This window comes from Globicephala melas, chromosome 19 (genome assembly GCF_963455315.2).
Source record: "Globicephala melas chromosome 19, mGloMel1.2, whole genome shotgun sequence".
Taxonomy (NCBI): domain Eukaryota; kingdom Metazoa; phylum Chordata; class Mammalia; order Artiodactyla; family Delphinidae; genus Globicephala; species Globicephala melas.
Window position 1 is genome coordinate 55,168,379 of NC_083332.1, and position 27,893 is coordinate 55,196,271.

Consider the following 27,893-nt stretch of genomic DNA (forward strand, 5'->3'; position numbering starts at 1 on the left):
CCCAGTAATGTGTGAATTTCTGCCCATGAGGCCGATCCAGCCAATGTCACATATACAACTAGAAAAAGAATTCAGTTATGACTGTGAAGGAGGCCTCCTTCCAGTCCCTCCATGAACGAGCAGGGCTGGGCCTGCTGGTGGCTGTTAAGTCACCTCCGTTTCATCTTAACAATGATAGGAACATTCACTGAATACCTCCTAGGTGCCAGGGACTCTGAGAGCCTCTTTTGCAGATATTATCTCTAATCCCACAGGGAAGATACTGTATAATTTCTGTAAACGAGAATGCTCAGAGAAGGAAAGTAATCCCAAGGTAACAGAAGAGGTAAATTAGTGGAAGGAGGGTTCAGACCCAGTCTGCTAGGCTCCTGCGCTAACTCTGTACCCCTCCCTAACACCACCTCCTCATTTCAACAGGACCTTCATTTCGGGGCTACTTTACCCAGTTAGCCAATTTAACCATAGAGTCAATCCACTTTGGCTGCTGAGAGAGCTGAAAACACCCGATCAATGACTGTTTCTCCATCTTCTTCCTGTTCTGTTACTGACAGACACCAGTTAGGAGTAAACCCCCTAATTAACCAAGCCCGCGGCTCGGGAGGTGAGAACCCGGGCACCTTAAATCACTTGAATGCCACACGTTTCTGTGATGAGAAGGCAACAGTTAGTACACAGAGCTGCTCCAAAGACACAGAATGAGCTGGGAGACTTCTCATTTATTCGGTTTATCAGAGGAAAATACTGCGCCTTTTTCAAGCACGCTTTTTATTTTTTTAAAATACATTTATTTATTTTTGGCTGCGTTGTGTCTTCGTTGCTGTGCGTGGGCTTTCTCTAGTTGCAGCGAGCAGGGGCTACTCTTTGTTGCGGTGCGCGGGCTTCTCATTGCAGTGGCATCTCTTGTTGCGGAGCACGGGGTCTAGGCACGCAGGCTTCAGTAGTTGTGGCCCGTGGGCTCAGTAGTTGTGGCTCGCAGGCTCTAGAGCACAGCCTCAGTAGTTGTGGCACACGGGCTTAGCTGCTCTGCGGCATGTGGGGTCTTCCTGGACCAGGGCTCGAACCCGTGTCCCCTGCATTGGCAGGCAGATTCTTAACCACTGTGCCACCATGGAAGTCCCAAGCACCCTTTTTAAAAGTAGTGAAGCAGAAAAAAAATCTGAGCAGAATCGGTCTCGTGTGAATGTTTCATGATGAGCTTAAAATAACAAGGCTTCCAGGTGTATAAACATGTGAAGGGCGGCCTTTGGGGTAAAGCACAGACCCCAGGCTCTGAGTCCTACACAGAGGTCTACACAGAAGAGAACCCTGAGGTGGCTCTGCTGAAGGTGGAGGGGGGAGAGACCCCCAAAACACCATGCTTAGAAGAGGGGCAACGAGCAACCAGCAGCCCCCGCTAACTCCACAGGCTTGAGCCGCTCTCTTCCCTCACAGGTTGACAAGCATTCCTGACTGTCACCCCACAATCCCGAAAAAGAGCCACAGTCTATGTAAATCATAATGACAAGACACGTGATTGCAAGTTCAAGGACACAGCACCTCCCACTCCACCCACTTCAGGGGCCACCCTGAGTGCACTGGACGTACTGGGCAGTGCCAGGCCACCCAGCCATCTCCATCTGGCTGGGCGGCCACTCCTTGACTGTGCCTCACCTAAAAGAAAACACACCCCTGTGGTTCACCCTCCAGGTCTGCATTGCTATGGTGGACACTGGAGTGCAGGGTATCAAGGGACAGGAAAAGGGGGTTTGCACTGAACTGCCTTCAATGGGCCAGGCGCTGGGCTGAGGGCCAGGACAAAAGGATGGGTGAAAGTGGTGAGGGCCCTGCCCTCCCGAAGCTCTGTGACCCCAGGCCTGTTCAGTTCCCTAGGCCTACCCTGTCTCCTCTGTAAGAGGTGGATCATAATAATCCTACATCAGAAGGGGACTGGTGGGATGAAATGGGACAAATAGCAAATATAAAGCCTGAAGAGCCACTACTAGCCACACCATGGTCGTTTTTGTCACTGATCACTCTACGCCCTGCCCAGGTGGTTCCAGTTGGAGAAGACTGCTTAGATGCATGTTTTCCTACATTTGCACCGTTAACAATCTCTTCATTGCTCCCTACTAAGTGTCCCATATTCTGAATGGTGTTGTCTACCTAACTGCATTAAGCATTCCCTGTTTCCCTGTTCTATTCATCTAAGACATAAGTAGGATTAGCATTCTAAAAAGTAATAGAGGGCGCTTCCCTGGTGGCGCAGTGGTTGAGAGTCTGCCTGCCGATGCAGGGGATGCGGGTTCGTGCCCCGGTCTGGGAAGATCCCACATGCCGCGGAGCGGCTGGGCCCGTGAGCCATGGCCGCTGGGCCTGTGCGTCCGGAGCCTGTGCTCCACAACGGGAGAGGCCACAACAGTGAGAGGCCTGCGTACCGCAAAAAAAAAAAAAAAAAAAAAGTAATAGAGGAAAAAGATAAATTGGACTTCACCAACATTTTTAAAATTGTATATCAAAGACTACTATCTAGAAAGGAAAAAGACAACCCATAGAATGGAAGTATCATAGCTCTGATAAGGGTCTAGTATCCAGAACATACAGAGAACGCTCAAAACTCAACAACAACAACAACAAAAATCCCATTTTTAAAACTAGGCGAAGGATTTGAATAGACATCTCTCCAAAGAAGGTAGACAAATGGCCAACAGGCACCTGAGAAGATGCCCAACATCATCAGTCACTAGGAAAATGCAAATCAAACCCACAATGAGACAGCACCTCACTCCCACTAAAACGGCTATAATAGAAAAGACAGACAATAATAAGTGCTGACAAAGATATGGAGAAATTGGGACCTTCACATACCACTGGTGGGGATGTAAAATGGTCCAGCCACTGGGGAAAATAGTTTGGCAGTTCCTCAGAAAGTCAAATATGGAGTTACTATATGACCCAGCAATTCCATAATCAGGAATATATCCAAGAAAACTGAAAACATATGTTCACACAAAAACATATACACCAATGTCCATAACATTATTTTTCATGATAGCCCAAAGTGGAGACAATCCAAATGTCCCTCAACTGAAGAACTAATGGACAAAATGTGGCCTATCCACACATGGAAGAGGAATGAAGCACTGATCACGCTACCACATGTAGAAAGCCCCAAAACACCCTGCTGCGTGAAAGAAGCCAGTCATGGAAGACCATGTACTGTAGGATTCCATGCACACGAAATGTCCAGAATAGGTAAATCCACAGACACAGAAAGGAGATTAGTGGTTGCCGGGGACTTGGGCCGGGGGAGGATGGGGTGACTGTTAATGGGCACAGGGTTTCCTTTGGGGGTGATGGAAATGTTCTGGAATTAGTGCCGATGGTCGCACAACCTTGTGAATATACTAAACACCACTGAATGGTACGTTTTAAAAGGGTAAAATTGATGGCATGTGAATTACATCTCAATTAAGAAAACTATAAGCGAGCTGAGTGAATATAATTCCATCTAAAGCAAAGAAATTTGACATGCTGATTATAATGCAGTCTCGCTGGAAAAGCCCAAGATAGGATGCTTGGTTTCTGGGGCTAATACTGACTAATTCTGGGACCACAATCAGTTTGTTGAACCTCTCTGTTTACCGAGGTCTTCATCTTCAAAATGGGATAATATGGTTACTGGTCGTAAAGATCAGACGGATAATGTATGTAAGGTGATCAGTAAATGGGGTCCCGCGGTCAAGTCTGCACGAGTGTCGGCTGTCTCCATCCACTCCTGAGGGCACAGAGAGAGAGCCAGCGCCCTACTGTGACTGCCTCAGAGTGACACCCACCCCCCATCCTGCCCCCTCACCTCAGGGGTCAGCGCGTTGTTGTCCGAGGTCTGGCTGGACAGCAGGATGTGCGTGAAGCCCTCTTCCTTCCGCACGACAATGTCCCGAAAGCGACAGTTGCTTTCGTTCTGGCGGACGCTGTACCTGAGCCTCTTGTCAAAGACGTAGTCCTTCTCCGCTTCCAGCTTCCTCTTCACCGAGCTGTGCAGGTTTAGTCCCCCGTTGGTCAGAGCAGAGCCTTCCAAAATCAGAGGAACAAAGTGAGAAACTGACTGGGGAACAGTCACACAGGAGTGTGATCAGAGAACGCTCAGATTCTCATGGAAAGGGTCCGATGTGGCTGGGACCCGTGTGCAGCTCTGTTCTGGGTGGTGAAGGGCCTGGGACTTAACGGCTACATCTCCAAACTTGGACGAGCACAGAGAGGGCTCTCTGTGAATGACCCCATGCAATCCTTGATTCCCTCTCCCACTCACCCATCCGAGAGCACCCAGCTTCTGCTTGGATGCTTTCAGCAACGGGGAACCCGACAATGGCCATGAAACAAAACAAACAAACAAAACCAAAAAACTGCAGCTTTACTCATAATAACCCAAAATCAGAAGCAACCAATATGCCCTTTACTAGGTGAATGGACACACAGACTCTGGTTCATTCACACAAAAGAATATTTGGCATACGAAGAAATTCATCATCAAGCCACAAAAATACGTGAATGAATCTGAAATGCATATTACTAAGAAGCCCCTCTGAAAAGGCTACACGTTACATGATTCCAATTATGTGACATTCTAGAAAAGGCAAAAGTAGAGAAACAGTAAAAAGATCAGTGGTTGCCAGGGGTTCAGGTGCAATAAGAGGAGGGTGGAATTGGTGAAGCGTAGGGGATATTTTTAGGGCAGTGAAACTACTCTGTATGATACTATGATGGTGAACATGAGACATAAAGCATTTGTCGAAACCTGAAGAACTACAGCATAGACAGTGAACCTTAAAGGATGCAAATTTTTTTTAAAAAATTAAGAGATGGGGGGAATCCAAGGATGGAATGCAGAATGTGATAAAAGAATCTAACTGTATGACAAATGTATGAAACCACCTCCCTGAAGCGGGCGGGGGAAGGCACTGACCTAAGTAACTTTAGGAATGAGTGGAGTCTGTAAAATTAAAGGCAAAATAACCCGCACAGAAGCAGTGCACTCCAGCTGATAAAGCTGATCACATGGAGGTAAGTACGAGTTAACAATTCTGACATCACACAATAACGCTGGAGTTGAACAATTACATAAATGGATGGCAGATGGGGAGAAGGTTTTTCAGTGTTGGAGTGGCAGTTTACAGGTAAGCAAGGAGAGGGGGCTAGAATGAGCAACGTGGTAATGGATGAGCACTGAAGACCTCAGTATGAACTCAATACAGATACAGATGGTTACATTCAGAAATATTTACAGATAAGCGTGTACAAACAGGTTAGTATATACATGTGTATTTCCTTGCTCTGTCAGCTGAGAGGGCCCAGAGTCTGACATCCCAATAGCAGTGAGCACACCTGGGGCCCAGAGCTTGGTTTCATTCTCAATAAAAGGAACCAGGGCTCTCTGGAGAGATGGCTGATTCCAGGACTGGGGCAAGAAACATGCAAGATAAGCTTGCAGAGGCTGAAAGGACGGAAGTACTAAAAAAAAAAAAACACAATAAATAAAAAATAATAACGACAACCTTCACAATGATGGGGGTATGTCAAAAGGACACAGGAGCCAAGTGAAAGAGCTCCCCATGGCCAAAGACGGCAGAATTTGAGCAACGACATAAAGTCATATGTATTGCATTATAATTGAAAGCACAAAATAAATATCCATGAGTCCATACTGATATAATTAAATGAGATTGAATAAATGAATAAATGGGAGACAAGAGCCAAATCTCCCATGGAGAAGAATTCCAAACAGTTTATGTAGATGCTCTGCTCTCAAGGGGGTAGAACATAACTTCTTTAAGGGCGGACTGCACAAAGTGACTTCCTTCCAAACGGTGTGGAAAGTTGGGGAGCTCAGGGGTGAGAGTAACAGTGGAGAAACCTGACTGTGGCAGATGGAGAAGTCAAAGCCCTGTTGGCCACGTGATCAAGACCAACACCAACAGGGATAAGTCATGGCGTGGTGTGCACCCCTGACACGATGTGAGGAGAAGGGCGCTGGACCTCTGGGGTCTTCCTCTCAGAAACCTACAACCCCAGTCTAATCATGCAAAAAAGGTCAGACAAATCCCAATGGAGGAGAGTTCTACAAAATACCTGATCAGTACACTTCAAAACTGTGAAGGTCATTAAAAACCAGGAAAGCCTGAGAAACTGTCACAGGGCAGAGGATCCTAAGGAAACATGACGACTAAATGTGATGTGGGATCAGGATCTCGGAACAGACGTTCGGATAAGGTATGGACTTTAGTTGATAATGATGCAGCAATAGCAGTTCATCGGCTGTAACAAATGTACCATACTAGTGAGGAAGCTCATAATAACAGGAGAGACTGAGTACGGGGTATACATGAACTCTATTATCTTTCCAAATTTTCTGGAAATCCAAAGAAGTGAAGTTTATTTTAAAGAGTACATTTTAAAATTAAGTTAACTTTAAAAAACAAAACAAAACAAAAAACCCCCAAGAGAACCACTTCCCAGGCAATTCTGACATACAGGCAGGTTTGAGACCCTGGACCAGTGGTTCTTACACTTTTTTTTTTTTTTAAAGATCATGAACATCGTTGAAACACACCTATCTACCTATCTATCTATCTTGGCTGTGCCGGGTCTTAGTTGCAGCATGTGGGATCTTTTAGTTGCAGCATGCAGACTTCTTAGTTGCAGCATGCGGACTTCTTAGTTTCATCATGCAAACTCTTAGTTGCAGCATGCATGCGGACCTAGTTCCCTGACCAGCGATCAACCCCAGGCCCCATGCATTGGGAGTGTGGAGTCTTACCACACTCCCACACTTACCACACTGGACCACCAGGGAAGTCCCCAGTTGTTCTTACACTTGAACAGGCATCCAGATCACCTGGAGAACTGTTAAACCAGCCTGCTGGGTCCACCCCATGCTGCTGCCCCTGCTGCAGCCACCAGGCTTTGAGAACCAGGGTCTGGATAACATCAAGGTGGACTCAGATTCTTAGTTAGCATGGGGGGTCTTGGAATCTCAAGAACCAAGTCAAAGGCAGGGACCAGGAAATGCTTCCCTGGACCCTTTCCCTGCATACCCCGTCCCCACCCAGACGAGCGCCCAGCCCCAAAGGGGCACAGAAGCAGCAGTGCCTGTGTCACCTGACAGCCTCCAAGAAGCCTCCTCAGTTTGTACTTTTCCATTACCCACAGCAACTGGGCTTTGTCAAACACCATGATGTGGGTAAATGATTCAATGAACTCCGGAAAGTAAACGTGAGCATTTAATTAAAAGCCTTGTGTAAAGGGAGCTGTTTCTTCAGGGTCAACCTCAAAAGCTCCAGCTCCTCAGAAGCTTCCTAATTAGAGCTGGCAGATCCGTGCTGGGGACCTGCTGGCAGAGGTCAGCGCATCATGGGAGCTGCTCTCAGCAGCCACCAGCTCTTGGCCGTGAGAAGTCAGAAGCTCGGGGCTTGGGAAGATCAGTGCTACCCGAGGCTGGGAGAGGTCTGATTAAACTCCTGCCCCACAACCAAGTCAAGGTGCTGCTTTACAGTCATATTAAGGAGGAGGACCCGAGGGTTACCTTTTCTGAGCAGCTCTGTACGCTGCCTCTAAATTCCTCAACAGTCCTACAAAACTGCCATTCTTACTCCACTTTGCAGATAAGGAAAAGTGAGTAACTTGCTGGGAGCCGTTAAGGTTTTAAGTGGCAGAGCCAGGATTAGAGGCAGCTGCCTCTCCTTTTCTCCGTTCATTCAAAATCTAATTAGGGGCTTCCCTGGTGGTGCAGTGGTTAAGAATCCGCCTGCCAATGCAGGGGACACGGGTTCGAGGCCTGGTCCAGGAAGATCCCACATGCCGCAGAGCAACAAAGCCCGTGCGCCACAGCTACTGAGCCTGTAAGCCACAACTATTGAGCCCTCGAGCCACAACTTCTGAGCCTGTGTGCCACAACTACTGAGCCCGCGCACCTAGAGCCCGTGCTCCGCAACAGGAGAAGCCAGCGCAATGAGAAGCCTGCGCACCGCAACGAAGAGTAGCCCCTGCTCACCGCCAACTAGAGAGAGCCCGCACGCAGCAACAAAGACCCAACGCAGCCAAAAATAAAAATAGATAAATTTAAAAAAATCTAATTAGTTATCACCTCCTATGGGCCAGCTATAACACTAGATGTTGGAGATGAAACAAAAATCAGAGAAATAAGGTCCATGCCATCCCAGAGCTTGCTTCAGGCGTGGGCGATGGAAAGTAAACAAGCATACTTAGTTAAAACAATGACAGATGGGAAAAGATAGGGTGACATGATAACAAATATTGGGTGGGGGGTTCTCTGTGAAGGAGCCCATGGTCTTTCTGTTAAAGCATAAGGGGAAGCAGCCCTTAAGGAACCATCTGACCAAATAATCCATAAAACTATGTGAGGAAAACAGACCTGTTTATTCTCTATTAGGACACATGGCTCACATCTCCAATGGTGACTTGGAAGATGCACCATCTCTGGGCCAGGGAAGAGAGGAAGCCTCCGTGAGGGCCCGGATTCACTCACGTACAGCTGCGTTAAGTTACCTTTCTGGACCTAACTCTGACCTCACACAGAGGTGCTCTCAAGCCCACTCCTCTTCTGGGGCACCATGCCTCTGGAGAGATGGGGGCAGGCTGGCAGGGAAGGCACCATGGGAAACAGAACATGCCGGAAGCACAGAAGTTTGGGGCTTTGCAGCCAGACAGCACGGGAATCCCAGCCCTCTGTTTGCTCATCAGGAGAAGCCAGGAAGCCACACAAGCCCTCGAGTGTCGTCTCCTTCGTCAGAAGATGGGGTTAGTGGTACCTGCTTTTCATGGTTGTTCGGAGCTAATTTAATTAAGGAACCATATGGGATTAGCAAGTGCCTGGCTCATTCTAGGCACTGCAGAAATGTTAGCTGAAGGATGCCAAGTCATTCCAAAAATGAGGAATTAGCTGGTGAGTCCTTGCAGCCCCGCCTCTCGCGCTCACAGCCCCACACACTCCCTCCAAGCCCGGGGAACAGACCCAGGAGAGATGGGTGAACACCCTGGTGAGCCCGAAGGCCAGAGTGAAAACCCAGTGGTGGCGGCGTTCAAAGCCCCGCACCCCGTCCTCTCAGGGCTGCGAGGCTGGAGGTCACTATCCCTCCTCTGTGCCCTCACTTCCCGCACGCGGATGACTGCGAAGTGAAGGGACACGTGCTGTGCTTCTGGGACAAAGGAACCCCCTCTGCCCCCGAATCAGGCTAGTTTCCTTCCTTCCACTCCCTTCAAGCCTTCTCACATTCCTTCCTTCAGAGTACAAAGGAGTATTTCCCATTAGGAAGCCTCCATAAAATCATGCTCTGACACAGCCCCTCTGCTCCAGACGTGCAGAGGTGACAGAGACAACACTGGGCTCACAAACAAACATCGCTTTGTGTGTGTGGCAGAGCATCAGCACGAGGCTCGACACAGGGGAGGGGGCCAGGAGTGCTGGGCGGGAAGGGGACCCGGGGGGCAGCAGAAACCAAGCCTCCCCCTCGAGACGGGAGGAGGGACCCAGGGGATGGAAGCCAGGCGATGGCGTGATGCCCTCCCACGAAGGCAGAACGACAGTGACAAAACCACGTGCTGTCCACGGCCGAGGCTTTCTCAGGAGCTCCGGGCCAGGTGGAGGGAGAAAGAGGAAGCAAAGAAAGACAAAAACCAACTTCCCTCTTGAAATGAGCCTGTACACCAAAATTCTGAAATAGGAAGATACTGAATGCTCAGAATTCTAGCCAATAAAATCAATACTGGTGACATGAATGAATCCAAATCAGATAAATTGAATATTATGAGACAATCTGACAAGGACTTTAGAATAGGAATGTTTCAAATGCTAAAAGTGATAGATGTGAGAAAAAGAGCCATTTAACATAAATAAATTCTCAGACAAAAGCAGACAGAAAGGAAAATAGCACAGGGGTAAGGCAAAGAACTAATTAGAAAGCAAATGACAAACAGGAAGAAATTTGCATATCACAGATAAAAGATCCTCAAATTGTAAAGAAATTTTAAACAGTGAGGACAAGAAGACCAAAATTCTTCCAGGAAAAAAAACGGACAGAAGACATGGACAGACAATCCACAAATACTACATAAAAATAGCTCTTAAACGTAAAAAAAGATTTCCTCTTCACTCAAAAGAATAGTGCAAACTAAAACTCATAATAAAAGAAATGAAAGTTAAAACTACACTGAGATACCATTTCTTACCCATTCACTGGGCAAAAGTTCAGAATCTTGACAGTATACTCTTCTAGAGAGGATGTGGGGAGCTGGGCATTCTCTTAATTGTGGGTGGAATGCAAAGTGGTACAACCAATATGGAAGGGAATTTGGCAACATGTGAGAAAACTGTTCATGCGTGTACTCTCAACATAGCAATCCCACTTCTGGAAACATAACATAAAGATATACCAAATATATATATATATATATTTATTATTATTATTACTATTATTATTATTATATATATTTTTCCTCACAGCATTATTCACAACTGCAAAATATTGGAACTACCTAAACTTCCAAGCATAGATTAGGGATGTAAACTATGGTGTATCCACACAAAGGAATACTATGCAGCTGTGAAAAGAATGAAAACTATTTCTATGAATGAATGAGTGATTTCCAAAACATACCTTCAAGTAAAGAGAGGCAAGGTATAAAAGTATTTTACCTTTAGAATAAGAAAGAAGGGAAAATAGATAAATCTGTTTACTTTTGCAAAAAGAAACAGAGGAAGAATAAGTCAGAAAACAATGAAACTGGACATCCACAGTGGTTGACAGAATAGAGCAGAAGGGATGGGGAAGGAGTATAGTTCTCTTCTACACGTCTCTGAGTAGAGCTGACCCTTGAACAACGCACGGGTTAAGGGCACCAACCCCATGCAGTAGAAAGTCTGCATATAACTTTACAGTTGGTCCTCTGTGTCCACAGTTCTGCATCCGTGGATGCAACCAACCATGGATCACGTAGTACTTATGTATTCAAGGAGAGGATGATCAATACAGATAACTTTTGGACTCAATATAATGACTTATATACCCTCAAACACATCTTGAATTCTTCTTAGTGGGTTTGCTTTTCGTAAGGGTAAGGGTGGAGCAATTCTAAAATTATTTTATGAGAATTATAGGGTGAGCAAATGAGTAACTGTATGATGTTACGGAGAAAGCAGCGTTCTCTCTGTGGAAGAAGGGACACGCAAATATGGAATGTGGGAAGGCAAGGAAGAACTCAGTAGGATTAGAATGAAACTGGAGGTATCAGTATGAACTCATGGCTTTTAAAATTATATCTATTTCCTAGCTCCATTAGCTGAAAGGGCTTAGAAAAAATGAAGATCTCATAGCAATGAGCACACTTAGACCCCAGATGTTGGCTTCTAAATACCACCCCCACAAAAATAATCCAGGACTTCCCAGAGAAATGGCTGCTTCCAGGGCTGGGACAGGCAAGGTACAAAGTGGGCTGGAAAGTCTTATTGTACCTGGAAGTGAGGAAGTGACCAAAAAAATAACCAGGCATGTCAAAAGGACATAGGAGGCAGCTTGGAGGGGTTCCCATTGGCCAAATCTAGGACAATTTGAACATAAAAGTAAATAAGGGGAAGAAATGGATTATAAACCATTACATAAAATAATAATCTTCAAGTCTGAACTGATAATAGATAGAGATGAGGATGATAGATAGACAGATGAGAGAGAGGGAGGGAGGGAGGGAGGAAGGAAAGGAAGAAGGAAAGAGATGGATGGGTAAGACAGAGGAAATAGCATCATATCAAGTATTTCAGTGGAGATGAATAACTTGAATCTAGTCTTAAGGAAACATCAGACAGACTCAAAATGAGGAACACTCTGTAAAATAACTGGATGGTAGTCTTCAAAAATGCCAGTGTTACTGAAGACAATGGAAGACCAAGGAACTGCTCCAGATTAAAGGGAACTAAAGAGACATGACAACTAAAGTCATCATAGGATTCTGACCTGGATTCTATATTGGAGGGAAAAATAATCTAAAGAACATTACTGGGATAATAGGAAAAAAATGGAGTAAGAACCAAAGATTAGGGCTTCCCTGGTGGCGCAGTGGTTGAGAGTCCGCCTGCCGATGCAGGGGACACGGGTTCGTGCCCTGGTCCGGGAAGATCCCACATGCCGTGGAGCGGCTGGGCCCATGAGCCATGGCTGCTGAGCCTGCGCGTCCGGAGCCTGTGCTCCGCAACGGGAGAGGCCACAACAGTGAGAGGCCCACGTACCACGAAAAAAAAAAAAAAAAAAAAAAAGAACCAAAGATTAGATAAAAGGATTCTATCAACGTTAAATTTCTTGGATTTCATAACTGTACTGTGTTGACTTGAGAATATCCTTTTTCTTAGAAATACCTATACTAAATATCACTGGGGACGGAGGGAGGGATAAATTAGGAGTTTAGCACAGGGAACTATATTCAATATCTTATAATAACCTATAATGGAAAAGAATCTGAAAAACAATATATATATGTATATGTGTGTGTGTGTGTGTGTGTGTGTGTGTGTATACACACATATGTGAAAACCTGAATCACTCTGCTGTACGCCTGAAACTAACACAACATTGTAAATCAACTATACCTCAGTAAAAACAAACAAACATAAAACAAACCACAAAAAATATTACTGGGTAAAGAGGCATGATGTATGCAATCTACACTCAAATGGTTCAGAAAAAGAATAATAATTTATATATAATCTGTATAATCATTTGTATATAAGTTCTAAGTGTGTACATATGTGTGAGTCTATATATATACATGTACAGAAACACACATACACATACAGAGAAAGAGACAGCAAATGTGGCAAAACGTTAAAAACTGGTAAAGCCAAAAAGGATTACAATGTTTGATATAAGTTTGAAATTATTTTCAACTTATTATTTACAAGCAGTGACAGAGGGCTGAAAAAAATGAACTATCATCAAAATACTGAGAGAAAATAACTATCAACCAAGAATTTTATACCCAGCTAAAACCACATTTAAAGGACCGAGAAATGGGTATTTTCAGATACCCCAAAACTAAAAGAGTTTATCTACCACAGACTCTAAAAGAATTATAAAGAGAAACTTCAGCAAATCAAAAAGTTAATTCATAGGAAGACAAGAGATAAAAGAAACACAGTTGATTATTTTTAATTTAGTACATGTAATTCCTGGCTGCAAAAATGATAAAAATAGTTTTTGGTGTTTAACAACACTGACTGGACAAAACAAAAACAAGAGGCTCATTGAGAAGTTAAAACCAAGTAGGGCCCTCCTTGTTATATCAAGAGGAGGCTATCACATCTATTAGAAAAAAAATTCATAGTTGAGTATGTATGCTAAAATTTAAGAATACAAATACTATCTATGGTTAGCTTCTAAGTCAGTTCAGGGAGATGGAATATATAAAATGTACCAATTCACTTTAAAAGTATGAAAAGGGTAGGGGCTGGGGATGGGAGAGTGAGCAGAGAAACAGAATGATAATATTAAAATGCAAAATAGAATAGAAAAAAATCCAAATATATTAATAATCACATTAATCGTTGAGCAGGTTAGACTCCTATATTAAAAGATAGAGATGATCAGATTGGAGAAAAGAATAAAAGATCCAGGTGTGTGGAAGATTCCCTAAGGAGAGGCTCTTGCAGACTGAAAAAGGCATCTCAACTCAGCTAGCAGGAGAAGGAAACCTGCCCAATCAACTGAGAAATGGTGGAAATACTCAAGAAGTGTCAAGAAATGGTGCACAGTTGTCACTGTGCGGCAGGAAGAGGTGTGTCAGAAAATGCACTGCAGTTTGTAAGACACCCAAAGAGAAACAGAAGCTGTCCCGGGACGAGGGGTGAGCTTTCTGGGAGGACAGAGGGTAAAGGTATGGGGGAGGCCACAGAGGACTGGACAGACGAGGGACAGACCACAGGACACCACTGCATGCAGCATTAGCCACTCCAGGCAGGGCTCAGCGTCCATGCCTACGTTCTCCACCAGGAACATGTCAAACCCCAGCACCGAAGAGCACCAAGCTTCCTCTGGACATCGAGGAAGGAAGGAGAAGTTCAGACAGGGCACCAAAGGATGCTATCCCCAGGGGAGGGTGCGTCCTCTGTGCTGGTTTCACACTCGATTCCTCACCATAATGGAATAATCCTATTTTGCTGAATGCTTATTGTGTGATTCACATAGCTTACATCACCCAATCCTAAGAGGAACCCTATAAGACATCGTTTCAGCCACATTTTAGAGGTGAGAAAAGCAAAACCGAAGGTCATGCCACTAGGAAGGGTCAGAATAGTGTTCAAACTCTAAGAATCTTGACTTCAAAAGTGATGCTTGACTCAAGCAACAGGACTCGGAAACCTAACACTGGTCTCGGGCCCTCCCGCTGGTGCTGGTGTTGGCGCTGAGGGATATTCTGCTTTTCTTCCCAAGAGCCCACTGAACAAAGGAGGAAGGAGAATCTGGGTGCCACACCTGGCTCCAGTGTCACATGCAACTGTTACCAAGCCGAGCTCGGTTTACTGCATCATCATCATCTCTGCACCTGCCTGATGTCTCCACCTAACGGCGGGCTCTTTGAGGACAAACCTGAGAGCCACTCGCTCTGTGTCTGCAGGACTGAGCACAGTGCCTGGAAGGCAGCACTGCTCAGCGCAGCGTCCGTCAAGCGAATGAATGAGCAGAAGACAAACAACGGAAAGTAACTGGAGCAGCCTCCTCACACCACATGGCGGCCTCGCATTTAACACTCCTGATTTTGAAACACGTTCCTTGTTCATTTCTCAGCCTCTTGGCCACACTTCCAAATCCTGGTATTAGTCGCACACATAGGAGCGTCTGTTTCCTGAAATCAGGTTGCTCTCACACCTAGATGACTAACTCTCGTACTTACATCACACCTGGCCCTTCTGCTTCACAACAGCCGGGTAAGACCTCACCTCTCAGAGATGCCCAGGGAGAGAACACGGTGTGAGCGCTATGAAGTTTCCTTCCCTTGCGAAGAATATAGTAACACTTTTTTGGGGTGTGAGCCATCAGGACACAGAAGGAAGACATCTCAAGGCCAGGGTCGCTCTCTCCCGGAATGCCCTTCCTCCCTTGCCCACCTGGTAATGGTCTCCTCACCATTCTCAACGCAGCTCTGCTGTGACCCGCTTAGGAATTCTTCCAGAGCAGCAGCTAATCCCTCTTCTAGTGGCTGCTGGTACATCCTTTTTTTTTTTTTTTTTTTTTTTTACAGCCTTTACTGCCGCTCCCTCCATCCATTCAGCACGCAGTTCATGAGTGTCTAGGACAAACCTGGCTCCTGGGATACACTGATGGGCAAAGAGATGGATCCTGTGCTTAAGAACTTACAGTCTGATCCAGCGCTGTCCTAGAGAACCCCCTACAATGCTGGAAATGTTTGATATCTGCACTGCTCAACAGAGTAGCCAACAGCTACATATGGCTACTGAAACTTAAAAACTTTCGTCTAATTTTAATGTACTGAGTTCTAACTTTAACCACATGTGGCTGGTAGCTGCCATACTGGACAGTGCAGGTAATCACGCGGCAGGATAATTACCTTGCGTACGTTGCAAATCCTGACATTGCTTTTCTGGCACATCTGGCTCCCTCTTCACCTGCACACAGATTCTTAAACGTAAGAGCCATGTTAGCCATTCCTGTATCTTTAGACTCAGTGCAACCCAGCACACAGAAGTGGGTCAATCGCTGCTGAATAAATGAATGGCTGGACAAAGGAGCAAGTGCTAAACACATAACAGAGGACCTAGAGAAGTTTCTGTCTCCTAACCAAAACTGGGAGAGTGAGAGCGAGAGGCTGGAGAGCAGGATAAGGAAATTGTGTTGGATCTGCTGCTGTCCCCGTAAAAAGGTGCGAATTTAGGCACTTCCCTTCTGGTCCTTCTCCCCCAGCATCCCAGTCACGATCACTATCTTGGGAAGCAGACACGATTCACAGAGATAAGGGAGGGCTGGGAGCCCCCAGAGAGCACTTCACACTGGAGCACCTTCAGCTGCAAGCTGGGGAGAGGGCTGGGCAGAGGGGAGGCTTAAAATAAACAAGAGAGAAGACTCATCAGTTCCGCAGTGGAGGGAAACCACCCTTTGTTGACTGCGGGATTAGGGTTTTCCAGCTGCAGTTCTTAGAAGAGAAAGTGATAGTCTTTGCGCTTGAGAACCATTTCCTGGTCTGTGGTTCACTCACCGGAGATCCCTAAAGCGTGGACCGGTCTGAGGGTGCACTGGGAGGGGAAGTATGAGAGTGCAGATTTACCGCACCGGGGCCTTCTTGTCTCTGCCCGGCAGAAGGAATGAGGTGTCACCAACAGATTCCGCAGGTAGGGACAGCAGCGCCTTTCCACAGAAGCGGTGCTGGGGGTCAGATCTCTAGAGGTGGGTGGGCCGGGGGCAGTGTGAAGTTGAAAACACCCTCCAATCATTCCACCCACTCGTGTGATGAGAGTTCAAAGAGCCCAACATACACTCAGTACTTGCACCAGTCACTTCACAGCTGGTCACTGTCCCAGCCCCTAACTGTCACCATGGACAGAATCCCTGATCTCAGAGCTGAATTCAATAGCAAGGCTTGAATTTACAGGTACCTTAAAAAAAAAAATCTTATTTAAGCCATTATGCTAAGTGAAATAAGTCAGAGAAAGACAAATACTGTATATCACTTATATGTGGGATCTGAAAAAATACAACAAACTAGTGAATGTTACCAAAAATGCAGACTCAGACATAAAGAACAAACTAGTGGGGCTTCCCTGGTGGCGCAGTGGTTGAGAGTCCGCCTGCCGATGCAGGGGACACAGGTTCATGCCCCGGTCCGGGAAGATCCCACATGCCGCGGAGCGGCTGGGCCCATGAGCCATGGCCGCTGAGCCTGCGCGTCCGGAGCCTGTGCTCCGCAACTGGAGAGGCCACAAGAGTGAGAGGCCCGCGTGCCGCAAAAAAAACAAAACAAAAGAACAAACTAGTGGTTACCAGTGGTGGGGAAGGGGCAGTATAGGTGCTGGAAAGTGGGAGGCACAAACTATTGGGTGTAATCAGGCTCAGAGATGTACTGTACAACATGGGGGATATATAGCCAATATTTTGTAATAACTATCAATGGACTGTAACCTTTAAAACTGTATGAAAAAATAAATTAGCCAAATTAAAAAAAAAATCTTCTTTAGCCATGTTAGTCACCCTCTGGCATGTTACAATCATGCCTGATAAAATCTATACACTAGGAATTTCAAGAAAGCTTAGGCTCCCAAATCCCTTCAAAGTTTCAGGAGTGATGACAGTCGTACATCTTACGATGTCTATTGTCAGTTGTCTAAATGTTTTAAACAGCGGAGCCTGAATTCAAAATGTAAAATAACCTGACTAAAAGGAAACTTTTCTACAGGTGAAATCACAGCTCCTGTGTTAAACCCTACCCAAGGCCAGGCCGATCCTCAAAGCACTGTTAGACCAGAATCCTGGCACCCGGCAAAAGACTCCCTAGGGTCTCCAAAGCAGAGAGCGACCCCACCGAAAGGTCATTTTCTCATCTGTTTTTGTCACTCCTCTGCTCACAAACTCTACCTCCTGGCCTCACCCTATTTTCGAACCTCATCTCCCACTCCTACCCCTTAAACACCCTGATTTCCAGGATGACGTGAAGTTTCCTGCTTCTGGACCGTCTTCAGCTGCCCCTTGGCCCAGAATGCTGCTTCCGTCCACCTTCACAGCTGGAATCCTCGGGGCCACCTGAAATGCTTCTCTTCCAGGCAGCTGACTCTTCTTCCCCAGGAATAGCCACCCCCGGGGGCCCCGACGGTGGTCTGTCTGGGGTCTTCCTGAGCGCTCAGCACACTCGGGTTTGCAGCTGGCCATCTGGGAGCATCTGATCCCTTAATTAGTTTAATAAGTTCTTTGTAAGATGAGGCTTGTTATCTCTAATCCCCAGTTCCCAACACACAGTGGGTACAAAGTAAATGCCTCTTTTTCCCAACTGAACTGTACGAAAAAATAACGATCTCAGAAGGCTAATGATCTCGGAAGAGCCAACTCTGACTACCGTTGAGGACACAAGTGACAGGGTCAGGCGTCCTACCACCCAGAAGGGGGGCCTCTTGACTTTGCCTTGCTGGTTGACATGAACGGAATGACAATGAATATCCTAGTGTTGATGAGAAGGCAACAGGGCATATGGCGGTAGGGAGGAAAGCGTGCCTTTGAGTAAAGGGAGGGGCCCCAGCAGCAGCAAACCTGCCACCTAAGAAAGGAGAGAAGAGAAATTAACATCCACCAGCACTGCCTGTGTGCAGGGACTCACCATTTAATCCTTTGTGGTGGGTACTGTTATCCCCCTAGGACAGAGGTGAAAACCAAGGCTTCAAAGCTGGAAACACTTGCCTAGAGTCACTGGCTCAACAAGAGGCAGTCTGTACTGGAACTCACAGACCCTCTGTCTCCAAAGCCCACCCCTCACTCTTCCCAGTCTCTTCCTCACCACGATGCCTCCAAAACCCACAACAACCTTACAGGAGAAATCCCGAAGCCCGTTATGTAAGTAGTCCTTCTGTTAAGAAGTCCGCTGCCTTTTCTCTTCCACGGCGAAGGACTACACAAAATACAGAACATGTGACCCGAATGAAACACACTCTGCTGAAAAGGACATGCAGTGCCCTTGACGGAGGACAGGCAGGGTCTGAGCCCAGGGGCTTAATTAGGAGCCGGTGAGACTGCGTGAACATTAAGGGTGGAGAAAGAAGTGCAGCCAGCAGGGCCATGGGCAGGTGGCGAGAACAACTGTCAGACGAAACTCTGGGAAGGGAATCCTTCAGGTGCTATCAAGAGGCCTGACAAAACCTCGGCTCTCCATGCCACATTACCAGGAGCAGGCGTGCCATGTGAGAATGTGAGACAGTCCGCCTGGGGTGGGAGGTGCAATGGGTGGACCTGACAGACGTGCGACGATTCACAGGGGCTCAGGACCCCCACGTCTCCAAGCAGGAGAGGCTCCCTGCTTCTCTCTCTGGTCCATCCATTCATTCACCCCCTCATTCGGTGGATGTTTCTGAAGCACCTCCTATGTGCCCGGCAGTGTTAGGTGTTGGAGCTACAAGTGGAAGCAAAACTAGAGACCATCCCTGCCCTCATGAGCTGACAATCCAGAGAGGGAGGCAGCGGCTCTTCAAGAAATCAGGCTGCGACCATTACAAACCGAGGTACGTGCTGTCAGTGAGGAAACACGGTTATAGGTGTGGATAAAACGGGAAGCTGACCTACCCTGGGAGTCAGGGGAGTTTCCATGGGGGGGACTGCTGCTTAGTGAGCCATGAAGGATGAGCAGAGATTAAGTGCCCACCTGAGGGCGGGCAGGGAGGGGCATACACGTGCCCAACACGGGGAGATGGCGTGGAGAAGGATGCAAGCGAGGCTGGGGCGTGTGAGCTGCACAAGGGACTCTCTCAGCTCCTTCCAGAAAGAGTCCCCCACACCCTCCTACTGCAGGCTCTATCCACCCAGTTCTTAAGCCAATACTGCAGCTTCAGCCTCCCCTGCAGGGTGGTCCAGAATTGGCTGGGCTGCCGTGTTCTTTGCGACGTGGTATCGTGCACCCACACGCTGATCCTTGGCTTTATGCTTCGGTGGGTGCTGTCATCTTCTCCCACGGGCCCTGCCTTTTTCCTTGCTCATTCTGGCTCATTCTATCAGACTCAGCTTGCATGTCACCTCCTTCAGGAAGCCCTCTCCTAACTCCCTTCCCAAGCTGGCTTAGGCACTCCTGCTTGTAACTCCCTCAATATCTTCTGTGTCTCTCCATCATGCTATGTGGGATTGCAACTATGTCTCAACAGTTCCTGGTATACAGTAGTCACTCAATGAGTACAGTTGAGTTAAAAAATATAACAAGGGATTAATATATACAATATATGAAATGCTCTGAAAAGCAAATAGGAAAATACCAAGACCCAGCTAGAGAAACGAGCATAGGATACAAATAATATAGCTAATATTTATCAAATGTCTACCATATGCCAGGTTAATAGTCTAAGGGCTTTCTATGAATGAATTCACTTATCCTTTACCAAACCCCATGAGGTATGATTATCTCTACATTTTTATGAATGAAGAATACGGCCCAGAGAAGCCAAGCAATTTGCCTGAAGCCACATGGCCAAATGCCCTGGTCCACCCACCATACTGAGTGTCACCTCCTGCTCTACTTGGCATGATGATACTTGGGTCCCTCCCAGGGAAGGAAACACAAGTGGGGGGAACATGAGAAGATGCTCACCCTCATTTGTAGACTAAAATCAAAACAACAGAGCTTGGAGAAGCATGATGAAGACTGGCAGCAGCCAGAGTTGGCAAGAGTGTGTGCCTCTGGAGGCATCTTGAACGGCCAACAGAGAGAGGACAGCTAAGTCCCTGCACACCATGAAACCCCAGGCAGGCAGAAAGGGGAAGCACATCCACATGCCTGACACAGATGGATTTTTAAATTTAAAACAAGATGTTCTCACCACCTCCAGGCTTCACCCAGATGCCACCTTCTCAGTGAGGCCTTGGCGTCTCACACGTGTGTGCTCGTGCGCCCGTGTATATATACACCCACCACACACACAGATGTGGGATTATTCTTGTTCATCACTCCTTCAAAAGATATTTGAGCAAACAGAACATTTTTACACATATAATATATAATGTGTAATAAATAAATAAATATATATATATATATAAAATTTGCATAAGCTTAGAGAGTGGTCCAGAAAGATCTATAGGGAAATATTAACATCAGTCACCTCTACATAGAATTTGGGAAAAAAGAAGGGGGGAACTTGAATTTTTTAAAAGCTTATACTTTCCATAGTGCTTTAATGTTTTAAAGTGAAATACGTTACTTTTTAACTTTAAAAAGGAAGGAAGGAAGGAAGGAAGGAAGGGGGGAGGGAGGGAGGGAGGGAGGGAGGGAAAGAAGTCGGGGGGAGAAAAGGGAAGCGGCATTTTGGGGACCTGCAGTTAGATAGGCCACCATCCCAAGCCATTTCTCTCTCATGAAACCACCCTGCAATAGCAGTGAAGGAATAAATTTTTAGAAAGATATAAATACTCACAAGAAAAAGAGCAAGAAGGGACAAGGGCGGACAATGCATGTCACCACGTGGACAGGAAATAGGAAGAGGGAGGGCCAAGGTGACCGACCTGAAGTTTCCTCCAAGTGCCCAGGGAGGGGACGGGATGAGGCGGGGGCCGCTCCCCCAGAGCCTCTACAGCTCAGGACTTTGAGACGCCGAGGACCAGGAAGCATGGCCATGCCCAGCTGTGGACTCCAGGGGTGGGGGGGCCCCAGAACCGAGTCAGAACTGCAGGAAGCCCCAGGGCGGGGACAGGAATCTGGGCCGAGGGCACCAGAGAGGGTGTTGGGCTGGGCAGCCGGAAGTGGACAGGTGGCAGCAGTGGAGGGCAGTCACAATTCCCTTCTCCACGTTCACCACTGACATACAGGCCAGGAGGAGATTTTGCTATTTCTGTCTCTTCCGACAGTTCATCCATAATTTAGGATCAGAAAGTCATCAGGAAACCCTAAATCAAAAATGTAGGATCAGTCCTTCCATTGATTCCATTGATGACCTGCACAGCAGCTGGTCCTGTAAGTACAACTAGGGTCAGGTCCTCAGGCATCCAGGCATCGCCCACCCTTGCCCCGCCAGCCTTCTAGAAGTCTCCCTGAGACTTTCCCTAAACACATCAGCCCCTTGGCCAAGCCCACCTCCTCCCCAGGCTGCAGGCACACCTTGCCCTCGCCTCCATCCTCCTTTGTCAAGGCTGGCAGCACACCACCCAAGTTCAGAGATGGGAGCAGACAAGCCACAAAGAGTCAATGAGTATGTGGAGAAAAGACCCAACCTCAGTGATAAGTAAAGAAACGTGAATCAGAGAGAGACCGAAGTTTCCCCTTTTTTCCCCCCACAAACAATGCTGGCAAGACAATGGCAAAACTACAAATCAGACCTCGCTGGTTATTGTTAAATATCTGTACAGTCTTCTTTTTTTGCCAGGGAGAGGGGTCAAATCACCAGTACAATCCTGCCTCTGGGAATTTATTCTAAGAAAATAACTGAGAAATAAAACAAGATAAAACCAAAGTAGTTTAGACCCAACCTAAATGTCCAATGATAAGAGACTAAGTAAAATATTGTATGTTCTCTTGAAAAAATATAATGGCATGACTAAAATTACAAACATGAAGACCTGAGACCTGCCCAATGTGGAAATAGGCGTATGCTATACTGAGTAGAAAAATGAAAATGCAAATGTTGTCATACAAAGTGTTGTCCACACACGCAGACACAAACACACACACACGTGCATGCACACACATGAGCAGAACAGGCTTTTTCCCACTGTGTGATTAGGGCCTGGTAAGAAAGTCAGATATCACGCATTTAAGGCAGTGTAAGAAAGTTTTAAAAGGCCCTGGATCTCAAAAAAAAAGAAAAAGCTGGGTCAGAATTCTGACTCTACCCCATTACCGTCTGGAGGTCCTAACTTCTGAAAGGCTGTTTCCTCACCTGTAAACTGGGGATGAAAAGATGACCTAGTTCATAGAGCTGTCAGGACTGCCTGAGCTACTGCATGTAAAATCCTGAGCCCCGCACCCGACCCACAGCAAGGATGTAATAAATATGTTATTGATGCCATCGCCGCTAGTGTCATCATTAGTGAGGCTCAAACATTCGGAGGGCTTGAGCCAGCTTGTCTCAAATAAATGCTGACGTGGGATGCGTCACACGGAGATGCCTTGTGGAATTCAGAAAGTGCTTCCTGTCTTGTGGGAGCTGCTGTTCACCTCCCATCTCTAAGATCAACAAGCTAACTTAAGCCAACTTCAGCGCCCGCCAGTCATTCACCAGTCCACATCAAGCAGATGATTCCATTTACGTGCACTGTCTGATCCAGAGGACAAAATTCATGTTTCCTTGTTACCAATTGGCTTCTGCCCATACAAGAATATAAACCCACGCGCCTCAACTTTCTTCCCTCCAAATTCTCCTACGTGCCAGTGGTCTGCTGAATAATGCACCCCCAAAGATGTCCTCATTCTAATCCCCAGGACCTGGGAATATGTGACCTGACGTGGCAAAAGGAACTTTGTAAATGTGATTGAGGCTCTTGAGATGAGGAGATTACCCTAGATGACACTGAGTGGGCCCAGTATCATCACAAGGGTCCTTATAAGAGAGAGGCAGGAGGGGCGGAGTCAGAGAAGGGGATGTGACAATGGAAGCAGAGGTCAGAGCGACAGATGCAGGGCCACAAACCAAGGAATGCGGGCGACCTCTAGAAACTGAAAAAGACAAGCAACCCAACCCTCCCCTAGAGCCTCTAGAAGGAGCACAACCCTGCCAACCCATTTTAGACTTCTGATGTCCAAAACTGTAAGAGTATAAACGTGTGCTGCCTTAAGCCACCGGTGCATTGCAGCAGCCACAGGAAACTCGTATGTGCTGTTGGTCCACTAAGAGCACTTGGATTTCGTAGGTGGGATCTGGTGTTCAGGAGTCGCACTGTGGCTCTATTCCAGCTCCACCTCCTGCGGCACTTGGACAAATCTGAGAGGTGTGGGAAATGGGGGCACCTCTGCGGACAGCACTCAGGAGGGTCCCTAACACACGGCCAAGCACTAGCCATTTTTTTAATTCGACTTGTTGTTTCTTTTCCTTTTTGTTTGAAACAGCTTTGTTGAGATATAATTTACATACTATAAAATTCACCCATTCAAAGTATACAATTTAGTGATTAGTAAGTGTATTTGCAGAGTTGTGCAACCATCGGTCACTCGCCATTCCTGTCATTCTCCCAGCCTCTGGCAACCACTCATCTACTTTCTGTCTCTACAGATTTGCCTACTCTGGACCTTTCAAATAAATTGTCATACAGTAAGTGGTCTTCTGTGACTAGCTTCTTTCACTTAGCGTTGTGTTCTCAAGGGTCATCCAGGTTGTAGCCTCTGCCAGTACTTCATTCCTTTTTATGACTGAGTAACATTCCATTGTATGGATATAACAAATTTTGTTTACCTTTTCATCAGCTGATGGAGGCTGTTGACTTTTATTTTTTGCTATTTCTTCTAGCACTGAAATAAACTTTGATAATTAAGGGAGTTCCCTTGAAGTGTTGTGAGTGTGCGGGTGTGTGTGTCTTTTAACCTAAAGCCTAGAGGTAAAAAAAAAATGATATAAATGAACTTATTTACAAAACAGAAACAGACTCACAGATTTCAAAAACAAACTTATGGTTACCAAAGGGGAAAAGTGCAGGGGAGGAATAAATTAGGAGTTTGGGATTAACAGACACACACTACTATGTATAAAATAGACCTACCAACCAACAAGGACCTACTGTACAGCACAGGGAACTCTGCTCAGTATTCTGTGATAACCTACATGGGAAAAGAAACTAAAAAAGAACGAATATATGTATACGTATAACTGAATCACTTTGCTGTACACCTGAAACTAACACAACACTGTAAATCAACTATACTCCAATAAAACTTAAAAAAAATAGAAAATAAAGCCTAGAGGAAAATCCTCAGGACTGGCAATTCCATCCCCCTAGAATGCCAAGCCAGCATCTTTGGAACCACTGAAGATATCTCATAGGAAGACTCAGGGATGCTGGCCAGAATGCTGCCCTAGGACCCTGGGGAGAGCTTTGCTGGTTTGAACTTAAATCCCTGAAGTGTCTTTTTATAAAACGGGTCACAGACTTCTGAGAGCTTCAGCATTGCCAGACCTGGCACCACCTAGCTCCTCCCTTTGGCACTTCGTGTCCCCACCCCTCTGAGCCTCAGTTTCCCCACCTCTAAGGAAGGCTAATCATAGCTAGCCTTGTTGTGTTGCTATGTTGCCAAGTTGCTAGGTCAGAGAGCCAGTGAGGGGATGAAATGATATGCACTGACTGGTTAAACACAAACAGCGAGGCTTCCGCTACAGTGGGAGCCCAGCACCACATCAGCAGCACCATTAATGGAGACTGGCTCTTTGCAGGGCCAGTGCAGGTGGAGCCAGAGCCCTGGTCCTGGGGGTCCACCCCGGTAGGGAGGACTAGCTTTTCACCAACATCTGCAAACTGAATTTTACCATTGTTTTGAGACCCTCTGCAGACAATGTACCCCTCTCACAGCTGTGACTGGGGAAGGGGGCGACTTCTACTCCCCACTCCCCGTCTTTTGTTCACCACTGATGAATGGGACTTGGAAACAGTTCCTCAGATTTTTTTTGAGGTAGTTGAGAGAGGAAAACAATATCGGAGCTGGCAGGGAAAGTAATCTGTCGATTTCCGAGTCTTGACAGTAGTCAAGATTCCATCAGCCTCCTCTGGATGCCAAAATCAAATCCGGAATTGGGAGAGGGAGAGTCGAATTCCCCCTTGGATTGGCCTTGCGTCAGGCCGATGGTCAGATTTTCCATCACAGTCAGGCACTTTCCACTCAGATGCAGCAGCCACGTTGGACAGGTCTGCACATTACCCATAAAAGGGTTTTAAGTTCATTCATTCACACAAGTTGCTCACTTGCCATGCTTTGAAAGACAAAACCTAAGAACCCCTTAGGCTTTGGTGGTTGTTATGTGTCTGGAAAATGACCCACTTCTGAAAAAACAAAAAGGTTGGTTAAAGTCTGCTGCCTGGGAGTGGGTGTTTCAAGTTTGTTAAAAGAACAGCTGTGCCCAGGGAAACGGATACCTGCCTTCACAAGAGGCCCCGCGTGGACACCCTCTTCAGACTTTCTGTGATTCACCAGATGGCTTGGGGCCACTGCCCCGCACCACTGGGGACAAGATGGGCACCTCCAGAAGCAGTGGTGATTCTAAAGGTCATGAACCAGGGTCAAGTTCAGGGCATGGAACAAGATGTTTCTGAAACAATCACAATTTTGAGGAAGTATCAGGGAACTATAACAAGCCCACAGGGTTATTCAGGACTTTTACCACTATCCTCTTAAGGGAACCCAGCCTATAATTTTCCTTTCTCCTCCCTTCCTTGTCTGGTTTGGAAATCCAGGTTATACTGGTCTTTACACAAGAGTTGGAGTGTTTTCTCTCTTTCTGTTCTCTGCAACCATTCGGATATGAGAGGTAAAGTTTCCGTTCTAGAATATTAGCGGGGCTTGCCTGTAAAATCATCTGAGCCTTGTGTGCCTTCTCCGCGCTTCATATGAGAGATGTGTAAAGACTGATTTAATAATTTAAGAGTGATTGCCTGAGGGAGACCTTCAAGATGGCAGAGGAGTAAGACGTGGAGATCACCTTCCTCCCCACAAATACATCAGAAATACATCTACATGTGGAACAACTCCTACAGAACACCTACTGAACACACTGGCAGAAGACCTCAGACCTCCCAAAAGGCAAGAAACTCCCCACGTACCTGGCTGTGTGGCTGACAGGCTCTTGGTGCTCCAGCCGGGTGTCAGGCCTGTGCCTCTGAGGTGGGAGAGCCAAGTTCAGGACACTGGTCCACCAGAGACCTCCCAGCTCCATGTAATATCAAACAGCGAAAGCTCTCCCAGAGATCTCCATCTCAACGCCAAGACCCAGCTCCACTCAATGACCAGCAAGCTACAGTGCAGGACACCCTATGCAAACAACTAGCAAGACAGGAACACAACCCCATCCATTAGCAGAGAGGCAGCCTAAAATCATAATAAGGACACAGACACCCTAAAACACACCACCAGACATGGTCCTGCCCACTGGAAGGACAAGATCCAGCCTCATCCACCACAACACAGGCACTAGTCCCCTCCACCAGGAAGCTTACACAACCCATTGAACCAACCTTAGCCACTGGGGACAGACACCAAAAACAACAAGAACTATGAACCTGCAGCCTGCGAAAAGAACACCCCAAACACAGTAAGATAAGCAAAAGGAGAAGGCAGAGAAACACACAGCAGATGAAGGAGCAAAGTAAAAACCCACCAAACCAAACAAATGGAGAGGAAACAGGCAGTCTACCTAAAAAAGAATTCAGAGTAATGATAGTAAAGATGACCCAAAATCTTGGAAATAGAATGGAGAAAATACAAGAAATGTTTAACAAGGACCTAGAAGAACTAAAGAGAAAACAAACAATGATGAACAACACAATAAATGAAATTAAAAATTCTCTATAAGAAATCAATAGCAGAGTAACTAAGGCCGAAGAACGGATAAGTGACCTGGAAGATAAAATAGTGGAAATAACTACTGCAGAGCAGAAGTAAGAAAACAGAATGAAAAGAAATGAGGACAGTCTTAGAGACCTCTGGGACAACATTCAACACACCAACATTCAAATTATAGGGGTCCCAGAAGAAGAAGAGAAAAACAAAGGGACTGAAAAAATATTTGAAGAGATTATAGTTGAAAACTTCCTTAATATGAGAAAGGAAATAGTCAATCAACTCCAGGAAGCTCAGAGAGTCCCATACAGGATAAATCTGAGGAGAAACATGCCAAGACACATAGTAAGCAAACTATCAAAAATTAAATACAACGAAAAAATATTAAAAGCAGCAAGGGAAAAACAGCAAATACATACAAGGGAATCCCCATAAGGTTAACAGCAGATCTTTCAGCAGAAACTCTGCAAGCCACAAGGGAGTGGCAGGACATATTTAAAGTGATGAAAGGGAAAAACCTACAACCAAGATTACTCTACCCAGCAAGGATCTCATTCAGATTCGACAGAGAAATTAAAACCTTTAAAGACAAGCAAAAGCTAAGAGAATTCAGCACCACCAAACCAGGTTTACACCAAATGCTAAAGGAACTTCTTTAGGCAGGAAACACAATAGAAGGAAGAGACCTACAATAA

At 46.2% G+C, this 27,893-nt stretch overlaps 1 protein-coding gene across 2 annotated transcripts in view; it reads right to left on the reverse strand.

Annotated features, from left to right (window-relative positions):
• The window catches only part of CDYL2 (chromodomain Y like 2), a 191,596-nt gene that overhangs the window by 24,979 nt on the left and 138,724 nt on the right, over positions 1-27,893 (reverse strand). For both annotated transcript variants that reach the window (XM_060289088.1, XM_060289087.1), the window contains exon 3: positions 3,833-4,050. In XM_060289088.1, the coding sequence (XP_060145071.1) occupies positions 3,833-4,050 (218 nt within the window). The remainder of the gene's footprint in view (positions 1-3,832; positions 4,051-27,893) is intronic.